General features: G+C 51.6%; 1 protein-coding gene across 5 annotated transcripts in view; it reads left to right on the top strand.

Annotated features, from left to right (window-relative positions):
• Positions 1 to 22431, top strand: part of CAPN15 (calpain 15) — a 54748-nt gene that overhangs the window by 13852 nt on the left and 18465 nt on the right. For 3 of the 5 annotated variants that reach the window (XM_068206456.1, XM_068206457.1, XM_068206458.1), the window contains exon 4: positions 2420 to 2739. The exons of the other annotated variants lie outside the window; for them this stretch is intronic. In XM_068206456.1, coding sequence (XP_068062557.1) covers positions 2564 to 2739 — 176 coding nt within the window. In that variant the 5' untranslated portion in view covers positions 2420 to 2563. The remainder of the gene's footprint in view (positions 1 to 2419; positions 2740 to 22431) is intronic. 5 annotated transcript variants of the gene reach the window in all.

The raw sequence follows: 22431 nt of genomic DNA, 5'->3' as shown, positions 1-22431 counted from the left end.
TTGACTTCTTGGAGGCTCCTCATTTGCTTAGTGTTGGCCAAAGGCGTTTCGAGGCTCGGCATGGTGAGCACGTAGGTGCTTTGCATTGGGCTGTTACGCTGCTGCCACTCCTGTTCTCAGACTGGTTCGCCCTCTCCCCACCTTTGCTCGACGCTCCCCCTTCAAAATCATTCATTGGCTGCTCTCACCTGGCATGAGGATGACCCTGAGGAGAAGGATTTACTGCTTTGTCTGGAGAAATCCGATTTCACGCAGCACTCACAGCCAAGCAGCCCAGTTAGACCAGACAGTCTCGGAGATCACTCCGACTTAGCTAGGTTATCCTCCACCTATTTATAGCTCCCTTCCTCTCCCAACTCCACCCACCGTGGGGTTTTACTGCAAGTTCTAAAGCAGGGCTCCCAGCCTTTCCCCTCCCTGCAGAGAGGAGCTGCCTGTTCTGGCTCCTGGTGTGGAGCTGGCAGAGGAGACGGGCCGGGAGAGCGGCACCGTGCTGGGAGCCGGCAGCGATGCAGGCAGCAGGCGTGTCTGTCTCCTCTTGGGATGAGCTGAAACTGGCATTTCCATGGGCAGCAGGAGGAAGCAAAGGGTTCTGCTTTACCAGCTTGAGGAAGTGGTCTTGAACCAGGCTGTGGAATTGCTTTGTGTGGCAGTTTAACCCAACTCAAGGGGGAAAAAGGCTACTGACGCCCGGGCATCCTTCCTCTGTTTGGCTCAGCCTGCAATGAGGGGCTGTTCTACCCATCTTGCCTTTACCTACATATTTTATAATGACAGAACCTGAGTCTTTGAGGTAAGAGACAGTTTGTTCTTCTAGTAGGTGTCAGAGCTGCATCCCCTGTGCCTTTGCTGCTGGAGCACATAGGGCTCCTGGGATGGGGCAGAAGAGCCAGAGACACCACAGGTGCGGGATGGCTGATGTCTCCAGATAGACTGAGCTGATGATATTTGGAAGTGCTCTTCCCCTCACATCGCGTGGCTTTCATTTACCCAGAAAATCAGATTTGTTACAAATTAACTGCTTGAATAGCAGGAAATGAGAGGGGATGTGCCAGGGATCCACTTTGGCTGGATCTGCAGAAATCAGTGGAACCATGCTGTTGGGTAGTGGGGATGGGGGGGGCTGATGCACAGCATGAAGGCATCCCAATTAAAACAAGGAGGAGGTAGGGAAAACGGTGTTCTTGGGCTTTTTTCAGATTTGTGTGGTTCATCCAGGCTTTGCAGGCTACAGAGAACATGACAGAGCAGTTAACATTCTCCAGTTAATAACCTAATGCAGGCACATTCTGGTATTGAGCTTGTAACAAAATTGCACCTGTTCCTTAAGCTGCTGCTTTTGAGAGTCTATTATCTATCAAGGCCTTTCTTGATCCCTTAGATCAATCCTGGGATTGAAAAGCTGTATTTTAGGACTCCTCATCTCAGCCTTTTTACGGCAAGAGTAGTTTCTTCGCAGAGGTCTTTCTGTGGTTCATTCATCTCCTTAAATCCTAGTGGGTAATTGAATAAGCTCAGCTGTGCTAATTTTTCCATCTTCCTTGTTTCTTCTTTTTTGCTCTGTTAAATGTTACCTTGATCCATTGCTCCCAACATGCATCCAGATTGTCCTGCCTTTTCACTTGAAGGAGAGACGTGTGTGTTTAAACTTCTTTTAATACAAAGGACATGAAATGTTTCTGGAGTTTAATTGAGAGGATGCTTGAAGAATCAATTCCGAAAAGTAGGAAAGAGAGAGAAAAGGAGGAGCAAAGCCCCAGACCTGCTTCTGTAGGTAGGGGTGTGCTCAGGATCAGCTAAAACTTGCCTTGGGCTGAAAGTAGACTGTCACAGAAAATACTTTTGCAGGTCCCCAGTCTGTCCAGTTCCAGTCCTACTGGGGTGTTAGTGGGGAACAGGAAAAGAGGAATGTTTTATTTTACATGTAAGTACACAAGCCATCCAGTCCTTGTAGCTGAATAACTAAAACTGGTGTGCCAGTTTTAGGGTTAGGGTCAGAACCCAGACTAACCTAGCATATGTGGTCCTCAAGGGCTGCTTGTTTGGGCTCCAGGTGGGCCTAGCTTGTCCCATTTTCTGCTTCTGTCCCGTGTGTGAAGGGTTTTGTGATGGGTTCTGCTGTGCTTCCCTCCATCAGTCGGTGCTTCCCTGTGCCTGGCAAGTCCTGGTGCTTAACTTGGGGGGAGCCTTTTCTGGAGCCCCCACACTCCTGATCTCCAGCAGCAAAAGCTGGATTCAGTGACACAGCCCTTCCCTTCCCAGTGAGCTCTGGGATGGGGACCCTGATCAGAGCATGCATTGATAGGCTTTAAGACTGGAGGGTTGTTGCTGAAATCATACCTTATCTTTCTCTCTTTTTCTTTCCTTTTTTTCCCCTTTCTCTATGTTTGTTTGTTGTTTTTTCCCCAACTCTGATCAGAACCGACCTTCCTTTGTCCAGCGTGCTGGGATCTTTGCAGCAGCCCATGCCGCAGCGCCTCGCCCGTTCCACCTGAGCTGCCCATGCCACTGGCTTGGACCTAACCTAGGCTCAATCTCAGCGTGGCCTGGGCAGGGGGGAACCATGGGGAGCTCTGCCTCATCGCTGGCCGCAGAGACGGAGTCGGACCATGGCTTCAGTAGCTCGCCCTACCCGGGGCACCCGGCCGTGGGCTGGTATAGGAGCAGTCCCGGTGGCCCCGTGTGGGAAAGTGCCCTTATAACGCGGCAGCACCAGCACTTACAGCACCGGCTGCGAAGGTAAGGAGGAGGGGAAGGAGCCTGCTCACCCGCTCACCCGCTCACCTGCTCACCTCTCAGCTTCAGTCCGGCCGCTGCCTTTGGGACACGAGTTGCTTTGCATCCTACTGAGTGTTGGGTCCCTGCATTCAGAGGCTCAGTTCAGTTCCTCGGGAAGCCAGGGCCAGATTCCCACTGATTTGAGTGATGCCAAACCCTGGCTTTACACAGGGGGGCTGATGTCTCCTGCAGAATGGAGTGCAGGACTCATCCCAGCTCTTCCTCACTCGCCTAAATTGTCAAGGTGGCTGCCTGGGAATGGAATCTCAGTTCCTTGTTTGCCATGTTCCTGTGGCTCCTTTTCTTTCTGGCCTCCCAGCCCCACTGTAGTGTCACAGGTGGAGGATTGTGTCTCCAGGTTGATTGGCACTAAGTTGCAAGAGTTTCTGGACTGAGAAGAACCAGAGAAGCTGTTTTCATGCAAAATCCCTTTTCACAGGAATGAAACACACCAAAAAATAATTACTCTTAAAAACAGATTAGTGTTTCCAGCTCTCAATTCATATCCCACCTTGCTGAAATCAGCATCTCAGATGTGTCTCTGAACTGTTGCCTCTGCCCCTTCCTCATCAGCCACTTGCAGTGGGGAGTTTCTCTTGTTTTTGCGGGGCTGGTGTCCTGCATTCAGTCTCTGACAGGTTGAGAGACTTATCAAAAAGCATCCAAAACCCCTCTGCCCAGGGGCTTAGCTACAGAGGCTGCCGTGTTTTGTGCTGATAACGTTTGAGCCTTTGCCTAATGCCTGCTTTGTGTGGACTCCAGCCTGGATGAGTGTCCATACCTGCTTGAGTCTGTTTGGAGCTGCTGGTCATTTAGGAAGAGCTGCTTGCTGAGTGTCCCTGAGCTGTCCTGGCTTTCCCTTGGAGGTGTTTGCTGTGATGTTGTTGCAGTCCTTGTTTTCCTGCCTTCCTGCTGCTGTGGGGCCTGGGATGTGCTTCCTGGGCTCTGGTGCACGACTCTAGAGCCTCCCAGCAACGTCAGGCTTTGCTCCTTCCTGGCCCTCTTGGCTCGTCGTCTTGTTGAGCTTGGAACAGTGTGAAACCAGTAAGCTGTTGCCTTTATTCTCTAGCGTAGACTGGAGTACCTTTAAAAAAGATACTTTGTGCAGTTCCCAAGTTCTGTTGCTGTGTGTGCCAACCTGTGTGGCTGGTCCACAGCTCTGGTCAGTGATCTGTGCTCTGTGGGTTTGTTCCCTCTGGTTTAGAGGGATTCTGCAAACAGAGCTGGGTCCTTCCTGCAGAGTTATCGCTTCTGGACTGCTGGTTATCCCTCTGTTGCCTTGAGGAGTTGGGAAGGTGTCTCAGCTCACAGATGAACTCCCTGGTATGGCTGTGCACAGGCAGAAGTAAAATTTAGGAACTTATGTACACCTGGCCCAGGGCACTAAAAAAGGCAGTGTCTCTGCAGCCTCGTGTGTGGCAGCTGAGGCTGCTCATGACTCCAAGCCTGTCGTTTGAGGAGCTAAGTGATATCTTGACATGTGGAAATAAATTTCCTGAAGAACCAGCCTTGGTGGTGGAGCGGATGTTGGGGCAAGAACAGGAACTGCTGGTCTTGGTGCAGATAACGCCGATGTCCTGTGGGGACAGGAGTGGCTTTTGTGATAATTCCTTATTCCCCTGCTAAAGGGAGAGCAGAGCTCATCCCGACTCAGTGTGGCGTGGTTCCTGGAGACAGGAAGATCACCGGCTCTGATTCACTGAGCAGCAAGTTGCGTGGGAAGAACTCGCTCCAGGCAGTGATTATGGAAGTGGGTTCAAAAGCCCTGCTGAGATCAGCCAGGCTGCCAGGCATCAAAGGGCCGCCGCTCCCCGGGAACAACAGGGCCGAGGAGCAGCGGGTGATTGGTTTCCAGAGAGGAACAGATAAATATATTCTTTTAAAAAATTAAGTAAGTCAATAGAACAAGTCAGAGTAGGTATCCTGCCTGTGCATGTCCTCGTCCCCGGAGTCATGTCGTGTAGGAAGGAAGTGGAGTACTGGGGAGTCAATTTGAGGCTGGGCAGGAGTTCTAGGATACACTTTGCTTTTCCTGCTGATTTTCTGTCCCTGCCTGCAGCCACCTTCAAAGCTGATAATGCTTTGGCTGCTGTGGAGCAGCACAGAGCCAAGCTGCTCTGAGTTGCCTCAGGGATGAACACAAACCTTCCTTGGCAGAAAAACAGGGACACAAATACTTAGCGAGTGACTTTGGACTGTACTTGATGGGGGAGTTGGGGGAGTCATTCCTTATGGTGGGATGGGAATAAGGGGAGAAATCAGTGCTGTTTGGCTTTCAAGATTTTAGAACCTGGGAGGAGGCTTCACTGTCTCCTGTTGCCTGCGTGAGGCTGATGGTGTGGAATTCCCTGTCTGCTGAAGACAGGGAGACAAGAGGGAGTAGGAAAAGGGCCTTAGTAGTAGAAGCAGCAGACTTGTGACAACCAGATTTGAGTCCCTGGTCTTCTCTGGACAGGGCTGCAGTCTCTTTCTGTGTGTCAGCATTTAAACAGGAGCCTATCCCTTTCCCAGCGTGCCAGGAGGACACAGCTATTGAAAGACTGGAGGTACCAGGTATTAGGTGCATGTTGGAGGGATCTGATTGCAGAAATCTCTGCTTAGGGCAAAGATGTTGGGTTTAAATTGACCCCGATAGCTGAGTGCAGCCAGACAAATTCTGGCTCAGCTACAAGTCCCCGTCTTGCTCATGTGCTTGAAGGTGCTTGGCCTGGGCTCCTGTTGGGTGGGAGCCTTCAGCTGAGCCTGGGGATCCATCATGGCCAAGCTTCCTGACGTGCCAAACCCTTCCTGGAGCTGGGAGCAGGAAGGGGCAGTGCCACAGACTCGGTGCTGGCAGCAGGACATGGCTCCATGGCTGTGGCTGCCACCATGGAATGGTTGGGGAGCTGTGGGATCATAGTGGTTTCCAGCTGCTGCTGGCAGGGGTGGTGGCACCTCTCCAAGGTGCATCCTTCCACACTGTAAGGGGTTAGGAGGGAATTTGGGCTCTAAATCTCCTGATGAGATTTAAGGGAATGTTCCTGTTCACCTCTTCCTCACTCCCAGGATTCATGAAGAGGGTCCTGTTGAGTACTGAGAACTTCTGGATTTCGCTCTTAGGAGAGGCTTTTGGGGAAAAGGTTGCAAGGTCTGTGCAGCTGACCTAAGTGTCTCTGCCCACTACTCGCTTTGGCTGAAGCTGTCTGAACTCCCTCCTCTTCCAGAGGATATTTATTTCCTGGGCTTTCCTGCAGCGTTCTGCAAAAGATTTTTATTTTTCTATAAAAGCCTTTGCAGAATGAAATACCTCTGGGTCTCGATGACTGTGGAGGGAGGATCACACTCTTTTATTATTCTTTTATTTTATTATTATGATATGCTAAAAATATGTAAATCTCCCTGCTTTTAGAGGGAAGGGAGGTGACCTGCTTTTGTTGTTGGCAGGTGGTGGGAGGGCACTTGCTGTGCCACCCCCTGCTCCCCAGAAGCACCTCTTACTTCTGGGGAAAATCTCCAGGCAAGCCTGAGTGTCCTGGATGTTTGTGAGCCCTTGGCTTAAATACATGAACAGCAGCAAGTCAGAACTGCTGGGGAGCATCACAGAGGCCTTTTCTGTGGGCTCTGAGTTGTTTTGAGGCTGGTTATGAGTTTTTAATAACTGAACTCTGGCATATGGAAGTGTGGCAGGGAGCTGTGTGGAGGAATGTGGCTCTGTGCTGCTCCTTCAGCTTTGAGTGCAGCACAAGCAGAAGTTTCTGGAGGACACCAGGACAGTGCTTAGTCTGGAGAAAAGAAGGCTCAGGGAGGATCTTCTGGCTCTCCACAACTCCCTGACAGGAGGGTGCAGCTGGGTGAGGGTCAGGCTCTGCTCCCAGGTAACAGGGACAGGACAAGAGGAAACAGCCTCAAGTTGTTCCAGGGGAGGTTCAGGTTGGATGCTGGGGAAAAGATTCTTCACAGAAAAGGTGGTCAGGCATTGGAACAGGCTGCCCTGGGCAGTGGTGGAGTCACCATCACTGGAAGTGTTCAGAAAGCATGTGGATGTGACACCTGGGGACTTGGATCACTGGTGGTCTTGGCAGTGCTGGGGGAACTGTTGGACTCTATGTACTTAGAGGGCTTTTCCAAACTAAATGATTCTGTGTGTCTCTTGCTGGGGAAACCAGGGCCCAGAGAAATGAGATTCTTGGAAAAGAAGCTCCTGGTAAAACATCAGGTGACTGCGGGGAATCACCTGGTGATTGTCTGCTTCTGTTTTCTGTCATCAGATCTCAGGCTGGGCATTGGCCCTGGGAGGTCTGGCAGCCTCAGCAGGACAGGTGCCCCGAGAGACCTGGGGTGGGGCAGACACAGATCCCTGGGTTTTATCAACAACCTGCATGGATTTGGGTGTGCTCAGAGAGTTTATTTTGCACCTTTCAAGAATCACTCACTGGTTGAGGTTGGAAGGGACCTCTGGGGTCCAGCTGGTCCATCTCCCTTCCTAAGCCTCCATGCAAAGAACAGATGAGGTTGTGGTGTGGCTGTGGAACAGATGGGGATCACCAACACGTGCTCTGAGTGTGTATCCACAGAGGAGGGATGAGGAGGGATAAAGGAGCCAGTCATCCAAACCACGAGGGCACTACCAGCAGCTCTCATATTCAGGACATGCCTGCTCAGCACACAGGAGTGAAGCCTGTGTTCCCCAGGTGCTGCAGTGAGGTGGATCCATCCCTGTGTGGGTTGTGCTCTCTCTGGAAGTTGCTGTGGAGTTCAGTTGGGATTTGGTGGAGTAAAGATGCTGCAGGTTGTTGTGGATACTTGTTTGATGGGAATGTTTGGCTTGTAACTGTTTGCTCACCCGTTCTCACCAGAGCCTGTGGTATCTGGAGCAGTGTCTTGCTTAGGGAGGTGTTGCAGTGTCAAGGAGTTGGCAGCATGGAATGCTGTTTCATCTGCCTGAGGCTCCCAGCCCTGCCCATCCGCTCTCCACTGCCTGCTCCAGTGGTCACAAAGCCTATTAGTTGTTTAAATTAGGGTTATTTATAGCTCTGGAGCCACGAATAACTTGGAGGGTGGTGCAGAGCGGTGTAGACAGAGCTCTCAATAGATCCCCAAACCATCCCTCCCTTTGCTCCCTGTGTGCCCTCCAACCTTCCTCATTTCCATGTCCCACAAGAGCCATCCTGCCTCAAAGGAGGTCAAATCCAGGGCAGAGGCAGCTGGGGCATGTCCTCATCTTACATGGCAGGCTTGGCCAAATCTGAGCAGAAATGCCTGACCCTCTTGCCTGGATGTTGCTGTCACAGCATGGAGAGCACAGCAGAGCTGTCCCTTTGACAGTGCCAGCCTGGAGAAGGGAAAAACCAGCACCTTTACCTGGTTTGGGGATGCTTCTGTCTGCAGGAGCTGAGCACTTTTCCTCCAGGACCATGGGTTCAGGTCCTTCTTCAAGTGGGGAGTTTGGCTTTGGGTGTTGAGGGTGGGGATGGGGAGGAATTGGTAGCTTGTGGGTTTTTTTTTGGTTTTTAAGAATTTTTTAAGAGTAAGAGGAGCCAGAACGGGGATTTTTTTTTCCAGAGTAACTCTTCTGCATTGCTTCTTTGGCTGCATAGGGAGGAACATGGTCTCATGGCAAGTCAGTTCTCCCCCTGAGAGGTGTCACGCATGTAGCCTGGAGTTGTGAAATGGTCTCAGTCCTCAGGCAAGAGCTGGTGGATGGATTTGATGACAGTGGGAAGCTCAGGAACCTGGCTGAGCTGCTGCAAGGAAGGAGGAAATGTAGGAAGGTGTGTGTTTGGAGGGTTATTTCTTCTCTCGAGATCAGGATGGAAACTTGCAAACACATCCTCCTAGCAGTGTGCAGCATCTGTCCTGGAGGGACATGGGCCTGCAGTGACCTCATGTTGTGGGCTTGTGAGAAGAGGGGTGAAGGCAGGAATATCCTCCTGCTCTGGGTGAGCAGGGAGCTCCCTTCCTTCTCTGCACCCAGCACTCCCTGGGATCGCTGCAGAGCCCATTGCTCCCCTCTCAGATTACCAGGTGCTGGTTTCTGTGAAAGGCACGTGCTGGATTTCTCCAACCAGTAACTTAATCTAGTTTGACACTGGTGGCTCTGGGCTGGAATCTGACTAACACTAGTCACAGCCAGGGGGTGCTCAGAGCTGCACCCACCTCCCTGCAGCCTCTTCCCCCCGTGATCCCCAGCCTCGTGTCCCTGAAAGGCCCCTTGATCCCAGCGCGGCCGGAGCCTGGTGCTGAGCGTGGAGGGGGGGCTGTGCTGAATGACCCCTCTGCAGGCCTTTGTTCTCGGGGATGGAACAACCCTTGGCACGGGGCTGCTGCCAACAGAAGGACACAGAGAGGAAAGGGGAGCCCTGTTGGGTGCTGTTTGCATTTGCCAAGCTGTATCTCATTTGCTGCATCTCTCTGTTCCTGCCTGGGGACCCACAATCCACCCAGGTGCCTGTGCCTTTTCAGCCACTCTCTTCAAACAAACTGCCCTGGGCTTTTCTTTGACTTGGGCACCTTCCCATGCTTCTCACCTTGCCAGCATTCCCAGTCTGCCTGGCAAGGCACCAGGATCTCAGCCAGCACCCCTTGCCAGCCTGTGCAGCTCACAGCACCCCCAGGCATCACTGAGTCCCTGCGAGGGGCAGGTGCTCCAGGTCACCTGAGGAGCTGTGAGGAACTGATCCGAAGAGAAGGAAGCTGCTCCTGGTTACAGATGGCATTTCTGAGGCTGCAGCAGGACATCCACACCAGAAGGAAGCTGGAAGTGGAGTGTGAAGGCAGCCTGGAGCCCTTCTGGATGGCAGCAGGAGAGCTGGGGTCGCTGTGTGGGGGGTGAGGAGAGTTTGGGCTGCAGGTGCTTGCAGGCTGCCAAGTCAGCAGCTTGCAGGGGGCTGGTGGGGCCTCGCCTGCCCTTGCCCAGAGCCTGGGCAAGAGCTCAGCTGGGTCTGCAGATGCTCAGGTTCCAGCCCTGCTGCTCCCAGTGCTCCCTGGGCATCACACGCTGGGGTTTGTGTATGAGAGAGCCACACAGAGCTGGGCTCTGGCATTTGGAGCGTGGCAGGTTGGCTACAGCAAAAGGGGATTTTGGGAGGCTGGATCTTGCCAGCTTTTGGTGGCAGAGGATAGTGTCTGCACTCCTTGGTCTTCAGCAGCATTCCCCAGCTGTGGAGTGGGAGAAGGCAGACACAAGCAGGATCTTCTGTCTTCCTTAAAATCTGATTTTAATCTCCCTGCCTTGGAAAAGTGAAGCTATAGGTAGGTAGATGGATAGATGTGTGGGTGTGTGTATATATACACCTGTATTTTTTCCCCTGCTTCCTTGGGACACCAAGGAGAGGACACCTTTCGTTCAGAGCCCTGGTGTTGGCTGGCACGTGGACCATACAGCACTGTGACATTCTGTCAGACCCATGCCACCAGCTGCACCTTCCCTGCCCAGGAGCTGAGGCTTCTCCTGCTGCCTTACCCACAGCTTGGGGGGGGACAAACATGGAAACATTTAGTGCTTCTGGAATGTGGAAAGACTTTCGTTCTGCAGGAGCTTCAGGCTGCAGCCCATGGCACAGTGGACTGACCAGTGACATTGCTGCTGTCTTGCCCAGCAGCCCCTGTGGCATGTGCAGGCATTGAGCACTTTGCACACAGCCTAGTGAATCTCCAGCAGAGCTTCACCCCGTGATCTGTTGTCCCTGGGCACACTGCTGTGGCACTGCAGCCCTGCTTGCTCAGGGACTGCTGCTGGTGGCAGTGTGATGAGGAGGGCACAGCAGCTGACAGGGCCCTGTGTCTGGTGCAGCATTTCAGTCTCCAGGACACGTGTGCTCCTTGCTCCTCTGTCCTGTGCAGGTCGGCAGTGATGTCCTTCAGCGTGTCCTTGAGGAGTACGTGTGCTTAGCTTACCTGGGGCTCTCTGTGAGTGTGTGTGTGACTTGATGAGGTTCAGGAGCTTTAAACAACAGCAGGAGCTGCTCTCATTGGTAGAAAACTCAGTGTTGTGCTGCAGGGAAGGGACACTGAGCTGTTGGAGCAACCCCAGCCTGGCCTTCCTGGGGTTGCTGTGCTGGCAGGATGCTTCCCTCTGGCATGGGGACTTGGGAGGGTTAATGGCACGTGCTTCAGCCAGGAGCATCTTCTTGATTCCAGCTGTCACAATATTAAGTTAAGTGTGTGTCATCTTTACAAGGCATTAAACAGTACTACAGTCTGAGTTACCCAGCCTGGAGGCCTCCAGGGTACAGTATAACTTGCAGGGGCTTCCCTGGTAATCCCAGCCTGTCTGCCTGCTCCTGGAGTCAGCCAGATGTGTTGCTGGCTCAGTTAAGGTGGCAGTAGCTGTAGAGCTTGGGGTATGAGCAGGAGCAGGTTGGAGTGATGGGTGTTTGTGTGGCTCAGTCTGCCCCAGCATAGCACTGTTCTGCTCTATTCCTGGCCCTTCCATAAAACCCACCAAATCCTCCTCTCTGTCTCCAAGAGGCTGGAGAAACCAAACCCCCATTTTGAGAGGGCACAGTCATGCCAAACTGAATGTGGGGCCAAGTGTGGATTCCTATGTTGAACCTGCATTTGTTGGGGCACTGGGGCTTTGGTGGGCTCCTAATGTGCCCCTGTGTCCTCCTGGAGCCTGGTATTTGCTGATGGGATCCTGGAGGGTGATCTGTGACTGGCAGCTGCCTGGGATAGCCTTGAGGCACTGTTGACTTGTTGCTGATGGGGCAGGAGGTGCTTGGAGGGGCTTTGTGCTGAGGGAGCCCCTGCCACTGCCTACACAGGATGCTGCACCAGAGGATACAGGCCAGGGTCCTCTCTGCACACCCAGAGCTATTACACCTGCACACTGGCACTGAATGTTGCCCAGGACTGTCCTAGAAGCTGCCAGTGCCAGGAAATGAAAATGCCATTAGGCTGTGCATGAAGCATTCCCAGCCAAACCACAGGAAGGTCAGTGTGTTTTATCCCAATGAGCTTCTAGGGAACTGTGGCTCATTGTCCCCTCTAAAGTTCAGGCACAAGAGAAAGAGGAGTGACCTTTATAGGTCAGGAGCACACACACAAACAGATCCATTGCTGTTGGTGGGACTCAGCCTGTGCACAGGATCCCATCCTCTCCCATCTCTCTTGCAAGAAGGAACTGCACTCAGTTGCTGGCTGGGGCACCTCAAGGAGGTATTTCAGTGGCAGAGCTTGAGAGCTCCCCAATGCCTGGATCCATAGTTTGACCTCTCAGTAAACTGAAACCCCCAGCCCTAGGGTGGTTTCTGGAATGAGGAATGAGCCTGGCCTGGCTCTTTCTGCAGGGATGCCCAGGGGCTGAAAGGCCAAAGTCTTCTTGGCTGTAATTCTGAAATTCCTCCATGGTTTTGGCAGTATAGGACAGAGGGCTGGCTCAGGGCATGGGGATGAAGGGATGATGTCAAAGGAAAGCTGTTCTCTTGAAGTTCACTAAAGAGGTTTTGCTTTGGATTTTTTGAAGATTGTGTGTCACCCAGTTGTGCACAGCAGAGCCAGGATTCCCTGGGAGCTGCAGGGCACTCTGACCTTTCCTTGGCTTCTTAGGGGAGGGGGCACTGGGGTCCTTGGTGGGGAAGCCCATGGCTCTTTGCACATGCAGGGGTATCAATCCACGACTTGACAGCCCTTTTCCTCCACATACAGCATGCAGAGCTGCAAGTTCCTGGAGGTGCAGGGGGTAATTTAGCTCACCTCTGATCTCAGCAAGTAGGAATGGTGTTTAACCAGTGCCAGAAAGAGAAGGCAGAGGGTGACATTTGGGATGGGGGTGGGTGTCCCTTCTCCTGCCCTTGGTGGCTGCAGTTTGGAAGTCATGTGAGCAGCCACCAGCCTGCAGAAGCCCTGTCCCTTTTGTGCCATTCTCTGCCAGCTGTATTTATTGAGCCTGACAGTTCAGGTGCTGTGGAGATGGATGGATTTCTATTAACTGAACCCTGCTTGTGCCCCACTGCAAAGCCAGCCCAGGCATTGGCATTGCAGGGTCTGAAGGCTGGAGCACAGCAGCTGGAAATGCTGAGTGATTGCTTCAATGGAGATGTGAGAGATGGAGCAAACAGCTTTGGAGCTGTGGTGTTGCTGTGTTGCTCCTGACCAATTTCCCCTCCCCTCTCTTTCATTCCCTCTTTCTCTTCCCCCACCACTCTTCCAATTCTATTTTAACAGCACTACAAATTGCAGCATAAATCTTTAGCTGAGCAGCAATTTGGCTTGGCAGCCACCAGTAAATCTCCTCTTGCAGCCTCCCCATGTGAGGGAAGTTGCAGTAAGGGGATGTAGGTGAGTCCTGACTTTACAGTCTTGTCAGGTTTTCCTGGCTCTTTCCAGCTATGGGCCCATAGCCTTAGTCCCACATCTCTCTAGTCCTGGGAAACAGGAAAATTCTTCTCCCACCCCAGCCTTCAATTCAAACATCAGATGTGTTGGGAAGTGGTGTGAAACAGCCTCAAACATTGAATAGGAGGGGTACCAGCGTAAGTTCCAAATGCTGTTGTTCAGGTGTGTGATCCTGAAGTTGTTCCCTGTTCTTGAAGACCATACAAGGTGGTCTCTGAGCAAATGGACCTGTCCCTCCAAACTACCTGCACACGAAGGTGCTTATGTTACCTCATGCAGAATGTGTGTATCCTCCATGGGCTGTGGTAGGAGGAGTGATGGAAAGTTGCTCAGAGTGGTGTGTGAAAGGCAAAACTTCTGCCATTTAGTCCATGCAAGGGATCTATCTGCACAGTCCCACACTGGGAGCTGTTTGTACCAGCAAACATTTTCCAGCTCGGTTCTGAGTCCTTGGATATGTTCTGCCTGTGTTTGTAGCCCCCTTCCAGCATGTTTGAGCTTGACCACCCTGATGTTAGGAAGGAATTGTTCCCTTGAGGATGGTGAGGCCCGGCACGGGTTGCCCAAAGAAGCTGTGGCTGCCCCTGGATCCCTGGAAGTGTCCAAGGCCAGGCTGGATGAGGCTTAGAGCAACCTGGGATAGTGGAAGGTGTCCCATAGAATAAGATGGACTTTGAGGTCCCTTCCAACACATTCTGTGATTCTGTGAATACGAGACCAGGATAAAGTAAAGACCATGCCTTCATCTTGGCCTCTTCTTGGCTAGGTGTGAAGCTTTAAAGGCATTTTCCATGCTGGATTCTTCAAACGCTGGGCAAGTGTTGAAAGACAAGGAGAACTCTGCCTCTAGTCAACACTACTTGCTTTTTGTGTGATGTACTGGTGAGAAAACTGAGGTGCAAAGGGGAGAGGCACCTGCTGCAGAGATGTGTTAGAAAACAGAGTGGCTCTGGGGCTTTGGAGCAGGGTTTCTTTTTTTGTAGAGAAGCACAAGTCCCTGCAGTGCTGGTTCCAGATGGCCACATGACCCTTCTCTGTTCTCTGAGGAGCGCAAGCTCTTTGAGGCAGACCACAGACCCTCACTTAAAAAGAAATTCCTTAATTAGCTTAAAGACAGAGAAAGGAAAACAACAAGTAGAGGTTCCTCTTCATCCAGCCTGCTTTCCTCAGGGGTTGCTTTTGAAGTGACTGTTCAAACATTCCTCAGGTGTGGGGAGCTAAGTGGATGGAAACAAGTGTCCTTTGGTCCCATGAGACCATCCTCCTTGCTGAAGCTGCCCCAGCTCCTCGGATGAGAGAGAAGCTTAATGAGTTCAGCTTCTTGCTTCTTTCCTTGCCTTCTCCCCTGCCTGCTGAGAGCAGGTAAGGCTGTATTGTGAAACATAACTGTGGCTACAAGCCCCATCAGTACTTCCCTTCCTTCCCATTTCTCAGCTGAAAGGCCTCCCTTCCTGCATCCTGCATCCCTGTGCTTCCTTCAGAGAGCAGCCCGTGCTACTCTTGAGCCCATTTCAAATGGAGCCTGGAGAGAGTTGATCAAAACTTATTCCAAGGATCTCCATGCCCAGATCTGTGAGCTCCTCCTGTGGTTACCCTGGCAGCTGGGGTGAGCACCATCCGCAGGTTTCCCTTGGGATCCTTTTCTCTCCCAAGAGAAGCTGGGCTGCTGTGTTGTGGGGTCTTTATACAGCTGTGCTCACCCAGCTCATGCACAGAGCTTTTGTTAGTGGTACTGGGGTGATGGAAGCCCTCTATAAGTTCCTGGTTAGATCCTGGCACTAGTCTTGTCCTGAAGAGTTGGCCTTCATCCTGTTCAGGGGGTGGCAGCTGTCCTAGAAAGGGCACAGCAGTCCTGGTGTCTCCTGGGCTGGTATAAACCTCCTCACTAGCACCGAAGGACCTGGTGTGATGTAGGTGAGCTGCAAACTCATTCGCAGCCCTGGGGTGATGTTTGCAGGCAGAGCTGGCTCTGCTCCTCTGGGGCCAGGCAGTGGTGCCTGGGTGCTCAGAGGTCCTGGCAGCCTTCTGGATCTCAGGATCAGATTCTCCCCCCACACATACACACACCCTTTAATAGCTGTAATAAACCATATGCCCTGTTATTTAAATAGAATACATTTAAAAATGGAAAAGCCTCCAGGAGCATCTGGAAGTTCAGCACCTGTGGAAAATCAGCAGCTGAAGGAGCTGTATGTGAAGTGAGAGCGGGGAAAAGAGCCTATGAAGGGCTCAGTGGAAAAAGAGGAGTGTCTGGAAGTCTTTCATCTTCCCATTGCAGTGCTCAGATGCGACTCCAGCTGCTTTCTATTCTGGGATGCAGAGAAGTGTGTGCTCCCACACGTGGCTATTGCAGCTCAGGAAGCAGCTCTGGATTGACCCAAAGGTTGGGAAATCATTCTGCTGTACAGTGAGAGGAATTCAGAGGATGGTGAAGGTGCATTGCCAGGGCTTGAGAGATTCACGTTTCATTTCTGAATTTGTCTTAGACTTAGTGGTCTGACAGTGCTTTAGGCTGCTGTCTAGTCCCCATGGAAGAAGAATCCAGGGCTCTGTTTGCTGAGAACACCACTGTTTGCTGCAGGCGCAGAGCTGCACAGAGAAGTCTGTACAGGTGTGAAGCCATATTCTTTTTGGATGCTGATGGTGTTTCTTAGGTTGCAGTGGGAAAATCAGTCCCAATTCTGTCTGGAACCCCACCAGATACTTTGTGGAAAAAGGGAATGTGGCAGCCAGGCAGGTGTTGCAAGCTGAGGAGGACACAGCCATCTCTGTATTCACTAGAGACCAAATGGACACTGGAATTCCTTTGCTTCAGGAGGGGCTTCTCCCTGTTCTCTCCTGACTAATTCACACAACTGGCATCCCAGATTCTCCTTGTTTCAGGCTCCTTAAAAGTTAAGAATTTTATTTCCTGTCCTTCTGTACATTGAACTCTCCACACTCAACAAGGAATTCACTTAGGAGCTCGAGATGCAGATATGAACATCCCACTTGTGCTACATTGCTGGATGCTCCCTAACCCCGTGTCCCATCCCAGACACTTCTGCCCAAACCTTCAACCCCTTTTGGAGGCTGAAGGGCCAAGACATGACCCCTCTGGAGCAGGGCACGCTGAGAGGTGGCAGTTAGCAGCCCTGAGAGTGGGGGATGAGCAGAGGTGGCTGGCTGGCTCACACAGTGCTCGCCAGCATCCCAGGTGGGCAGGCAGGGACCTCTTGCAGCCTGGTTCTCCTGAGTTGCTGGTGGTTTTTCCCCCCAGGAGTGATGCATATCCCACTTGACTGCTAGGCCCTCCCCTCTCCTGGTGTGGTTCACCAGCTTTGACAGGAAGGGCCAACCCCGCTGCAGGCTTTCACCATTTGTCACAATAAATTGCTTCTTCCTCCTGCTGCGCGGGGGAGATGCTGGTTCGTGTGCCCCAAGTCTGAACAGCACCTGAGGCTGCTTCTTCCCCTCCTTGCTCTTCCTCCCCCCAAGCCTGCAAGGAGAGCAGAGCCTGCTGCAGCTGGCAACAGGCTCCCCAAAGCTTGCCTAATGCAGCAACGAATTTGATGTGCTCTTGTATTCAGCTGCTTGACCTGACATGACATGGGAAGGGGAACAGAGCTGGAGAAGGTGCTGATGCTCCGGGAGCAGGAAAGGCAGGAGCCATCTATGAGGCTGGGTGGTTTGCTGCTGCCCCTCTCCAGCACAGGTCAGTACAGTGGGAGGGCCTGGCTCCATCACAGCAGCTGCACCAGGCCTTGGTGTGCCTTTTCTAGCAGCTGGCAGGGAGTGTGAGTGCAGCTGGAAGTTGTGTATGGAGCCAAGAACTCAGTGGAGAGTGTGTGTGTGTGTGTGTACAAACTGCAGTACCCAGTTCAGCTGGGACTCTGCTCTGTGCATCTTTGGACAGGGTTCCTGGTGTAGGAGAGGGGACATTCAGGTTTGACCTCTGCCTTCTGACCTTCTGTCACCAAAGGAGCTGGTGACGTGCCCAGACTAGTCAAGCAGGGTGTGCTGATGGTGGCAGTGGCTGTGGGGGAACCTCCATCCTCGCTCGTCCCTCACTGCCGGGTGACGTTTGCGGCGTAGCTGCAGTGGCTTCATTGCTGTGCCCTGATCAGCCCCACTCTGAACTCCAGGGGTGCTGGGAGCTGCCAGAGTTCCTCTCTCTTCCTCTGGCCCCTGGCAGTCTGTCTTTCTCTCTGCAGATCAACGCAAAGCTTGTTGGCTGAGATGTTAAGTGTGAGCTGCTTTCCTGAGGTCCAGCACTGGCTTAGCTCTTCATTAAGGTCTGTTAATCATGCTGAGGAGCCTGACAGCTGCTGGCTGTGGAGCACAGTGCCCCACTGCCTTCCAGCTCTCCAGGATCATCCCGCCCAGGGTGCCCCAGTGTCACTGGCAGCCACGGGAAGGGCACTGCCTGCTCTGGCATGGGACAGTGCAACTGCAGAGCTTGAGAGCTCTTGGCTTGAGAACTTTCCTCGTTTGCAGGAAGAGTTCCCAGCAGCAGCTCTGCCAGGAGCTGGGATGGTGGCCAAGTTAAAGCCCTAGGAGAGGAGGAGGAGGAGGAGGCTGGGGGCTCTGCTTCCACCTGCCGGGCTGCAGCCCCACTCTCCGTAGTCTCAGACTTCATGGATACATTAGTCTTTCTCTCTTCCTCCATCCCAAATGGTACCAAGATCTTATTACTGTTGGTTTTTGTCTTAATTGCACCCTGGAGCTATGCTTTGATTTATTTTATCAGAGAGAATTTAGGGAGAAATATGGCTGTTTCTGAAGCACATAGCAGCCTGCCTGCTGTAGGGCTGGGAACTGGTGGGACAAAAGGAGAGAGGGAGGCTTGGCAGTGGCCTCCCACCTCCTTCCTGTGCCTGTGCCACGGTGGCTCCCGCTCCCCACAACCCCACGGGGCTGTGTGAGGGGCAGACAGCCCCCTCCACACCCGTGGGGCATCCCCCAGCAGCACAGGCCTCAAAGGCAGCAAAGGACTTTTCATCTGAAACTCTTCCATTTTGAGCTCTTCTGGCCATCCCTCCCACTTTTCCTACTCAAGATTCTGTTGGGTTTTTAAATTAAAACCTGCCATGATTTGAGATGAATTAGTGTAGCAGCAGTATTAAAGAACATCATCTTCCCAGCTGTTCCTCCCCAGCATCTTGCTAGTCCTAGAGCAGATGCACTGGTAATAAATCCTCTCCCTGCTGTTCTTGATATTCCCTGATTTCTGTACATCTTACACTGTCCTAACACCAGAGGAAGCATCGAGATCTGTGTTCCCATCGCTGTGTGATGTGACGTGCTCACATGTTCAGTGCTTCCTCTGTTTTAGGTGATCAAAAATTTTGCTGGACAAGTTTATTTTACATGAGAAACTTTCTGCTCAGACCAGAGATGGAGTGTAATTATAAAAACCATAAAGGGTAGCTGATCCAATTTTTACCAGGCTTTCTAAAAAAACAAAACTACGTTTCTCAAAGTGTTTTCTTGCTCCAAGTGTGCAAGAAGCTGAAGCTCCAAGTATCCAACAGAACTTGGGGCCATCAGTCTTCAAGGATTCATGCCTTTTATTGACAAAAAAAGATAAAATTCTTGAATTCTTGTGTTGCATTTGCTGGAGGACTATGGGCTTTTTTTCCCCTGAAAAAGCAGCTTTTTTGGAAGCTGCAGGCATGCTAAAGCATTCACTAATGTTTTGGCAGAGCCAGATGACCTTTGTGCTTTCTACACCCAAGTTACACCAATTTCATGCCACTGTGACAAACCCCTATAAAACTGCTGTACCTCTTTTCTGTATTTGCTCTTGAGAGGGTTCAAATATCCATTATATGTAGATTTTGGTCAAAGTCAGTGTTGTGTAGTCAAAGCAGTTCACGACCTCAAGCCAAATTAATATGTTAATGGCCATGGTACAGTGCTGGCCTGAGTTAAGGACACAGATTTTCTCCCCCTGCTATAATATTTAGGTGCAAATGGAGCTCGGTATTTTTTGCTTTTAAATTCCCTAGGCACACAAAGGACTGGGGAAAATAGGTACAGAAAAGATAAATAAAGGCATTGAGTAAGAGGAAGGATGGCAGCAGTAGCGCTGTGCTAAATTGGTTTCTTTGAAGTAAAGTCTGATTGCAACTGCAAAAATTTCCCCTGCTTGCATGCAGGGAGGCAAGATGAGGTTATTAATTATAACAACAGGCTGGAATTGATCTTAATGAGAAATAGTGCTGGTGGCTGTCTCCAGGGCTGGGGCCTCCAGAAGGACCTTCTTGGGCCATTCTCCTGCCAGCCTTGCTGCTCCAAACCCTGTCCCATGATGATCCCGTGCTACTGAGTCCCTCCATCCTGGGTTTTGAAGAAGTCACATTGCTGCTGGCCATCTCCTCTGGGCCCTGCATCTCAATAGCCTTGGACAGGTACAGGAGGTGCTGCTGTAGGGTGAGAGACCTCATCAAAAGGTGAATCCAGAGCCTGCAAAACTTTCAAACAAAGCTGGAACTTGGGCTTTGCTGACCTCCTTGGAACACTCAGTCTGCCTCCTCCTTTTGTATCCCCAGGGATTGTAATTGTTGCCCTGGCAGACATATGGGAAACCTGCTCATTAGCCAAGGAGCCTTTGGGAATGGTCTTGTCCCAGCGTGCCTGTGCTTTGCCAGCCAAACTGGTTTTCTTCTGAGAGCTCATTTCTTACAACACTGCAGCAATTAAGGTATATTGAAGGCTAATCATGCCCAGCCTGTTTTTCTCACAAGACAAGCCTTCCAGATTCTGATTCTGCTTTGATGAATGATGAAAGTCTCTTGTCTCCTGTCCATCAGTTTAGGGTAACTCTCCCTGTGTGTCCCCAGGCTCAGAGAGAAGCCAGCATGAGGCACGCTCCTTTCAGGTGTGTGTCACTTGGCATTCCTGCAGCAACTCCAGTAACTTCAGCTGGGCAGAACCCTCCAAAGACTCTGCCCCTTGCCTCCCTTTTCCGGAGCAAAACCCAGGGATTTCAGCCATGAGGAGGACTCTGCAAGCCATGACAGTCTCCTCAACTTCCCTTCTCCATCAAAGCCAGACTTTGGTGTGTGTCACAGGAGCTTTCAGGGTGCTCCTGTCCCAGCTGTGCTTCTGCCTTCCTCTTGTTTCCCACCACACTCTGAACACATTCCTTGGTGTTTCTTCATGGCTGGTGGAGGATAGAGGAGTGTGTTCTCTGTTGTCCCACTTGCACCCCTTGCAAGCACTGGTATTTACAGAGCATTGCCTTGGAATTGCCCAGCCCTCTCAGGGATGCACAGGGTGGGACTGTTGGAGTGTCCTGTGCAGGGCCAGGAGTTCCACTCATGATCCTTGTGGGTCCCTTCCAGCTCAGGACATCTTGTGATTCTATGAAGTCCTTTCTTGCCTGTCCCACAGCAAGATGTCCCCTCTCATCCTCACATCTGACAGACAAGAGAGTAAATTGCAGAGCTGCAATTTGAGAGTGTGTTCTGAGGCTTTGTTGGCTGGCAGAAAACTCCTGTGCTGAGTGCACCCTGTACAGCTGGGCCAGTGTTTTTTCTCTCAAACCTCTCATTAGCAGAATTCAACTTTCCCTTGGGAACTTCTCATTAAAACTCTCAGCCTCTTTTCTCCTTGGCTGTTGGAGCACATCTGAGCTGCCGGAGCTGTGTCCAGTGTGGGAAAAGAAGAAACTAAATAGAAACCGTGCTAGAACCATCTGGAGGTTTGGTGCCATGGGACCAAGAAATTCCCAGGAACTGGAGTTCGTCATCAGCTTGGGAAACTCTTCATGTCTGTCTGAGCCTCTTGGCACCTCTAGGGAGGGTTGTGTGGTGTTGCTGGGTCTTTTATGGCCCCATTCACCATCAAGTGCTCCCCCTTGCATGGTTTCCTGCTGCATAATTAGACCTTTTATCCCCTCCCTTCTGCTTTGATGAGGTTTTGCCTGCCACTGTTGCTTTATTAAACAAGACAAATCCTGTTGTCCTGTTTCAATTTACTGCAGGTTATCACCAGTAGAAAATGCCATTTTCTGCATAAATGTGATTGTCCTGCTCCAGTGAATGAACAGGAGCGCTGATACTGGGCGGGGAGGAGGGAACCTCCAGAAAGAAGGGATGTCCTGGCCACAGGAGAGTTTGTCATGAAAGGGGACCAGGCTGGTCCCTTGGCTGATTTTCTATCCCTGATCTAAGCTGTGTTTCTGGGAATTCATTGACAGTTTGTCCTGGATTGACATTAAAGAGTGAAAGCAGGTATAAATATATGATAAAGCTCTGGAGTGCTCAAAAATTAATATTTTGGGATCAAGAAGTCTTTATTTCCTCAAGTGCTGCAACAAAAGGAGGAATTTGTGTAATTGTAGTTGTTGTCGTTTCCTTCCACCAACTGAAGGAACAAAGTGAGCTCAGAGCAAAGCCCCAGCTCTGGTCCTGGCTGGAGGGGATGCCTGGTGTCACAGGCTGCATAAAGTGGTGACCTTTGAGAGCCGTTTCTGCTGTTGGGGTGTTTTGGTGGTCAGGGTGCTGGGGTGTGAGTCCTGCAAGGAGAGGGTGAGGGAGCTGGGCTCAGTCAAGAATTCAACACAAGAAAGATGTTGCCCTGCTGGAGTGAGCCCCCTGAATTGATCTCTTAGAGCTGGAGCCCCTCTGCTCTGGAGCCAGGCTCGGAGAGCTGAGGGTGTTCATTTGGAGAAGAGAAGGCTCCAGGGACACCTCAGAGCCCCTTCTAGGGGCTAAAGGGGCTCCAGAAGAGCTGGAAAGAGACTTGGGACAAGGATGTGGAGTGACAGGACACAGGGAATGGCTTCCCATTGCCAGAGGGCAGGGTTAGATGGGATATTGGGAAGGAATTTTTTCCTGGGAGGGTGGGGAGGCCCTGGCACAGCCAGAGAAGCTGTGGCTGCTCCTGGATCCCTGGAAGTGCCCAAGGCCAGGATGGACGGGGCTTGAAGCAGCCTGGGACAGTGGAAGGTGTCCCTGCCCGTGGCAGAGGCTGGAACTGGATGATCTTTAAGGTCCCTTCCAGCTCAAACTAGTCCATGATTCCATGATTAGTTCCAGCTGGAGAGAAAGCATTGAAGGAGCTGTAGCAATACCTGCAGACACATCATCCAGAGGTCAGAGCCAGGCTCTTCACAGCAGCATATGGTGGGAGAGCAGGAAACAACAAACATAGAATGAAACGGGAGAGTATCAGACTGGATATAAGGAGAAGCATTTCTGACCAAGGACAGTCAGTTAGTTGAGGTCGCTGCCCAGAGAGGTTGTGAAGTCTCCATCCTTGGAGGTTTTCAAAACCAGACTGTCTAAACCTGCTGGAATCCCTTTAAGAGATTCAGCTTGAAGCAGGAGTTTGAGCTGGAGACCACGC

Source organism: Anomalospiza imberbis, chromosome 16 (genome assembly GCF_031753505.1).
Source record: "Anomalospiza imberbis isolate Cuckoo-Finch-1a 21T00152 chromosome 16, ASM3175350v1, whole genome shotgun sequence".
Taxonomy (NCBI): domain Eukaryota; kingdom Metazoa; phylum Chordata; class Aves; order Passeriformes; family Viduidae; genus Anomalospiza; species Anomalospiza imberbis.
The sequence above is the reverse complement of the archived record's forward strand: the minus strand, read 5'-3'. Positions and strand labels throughout refer to the sequence as shown.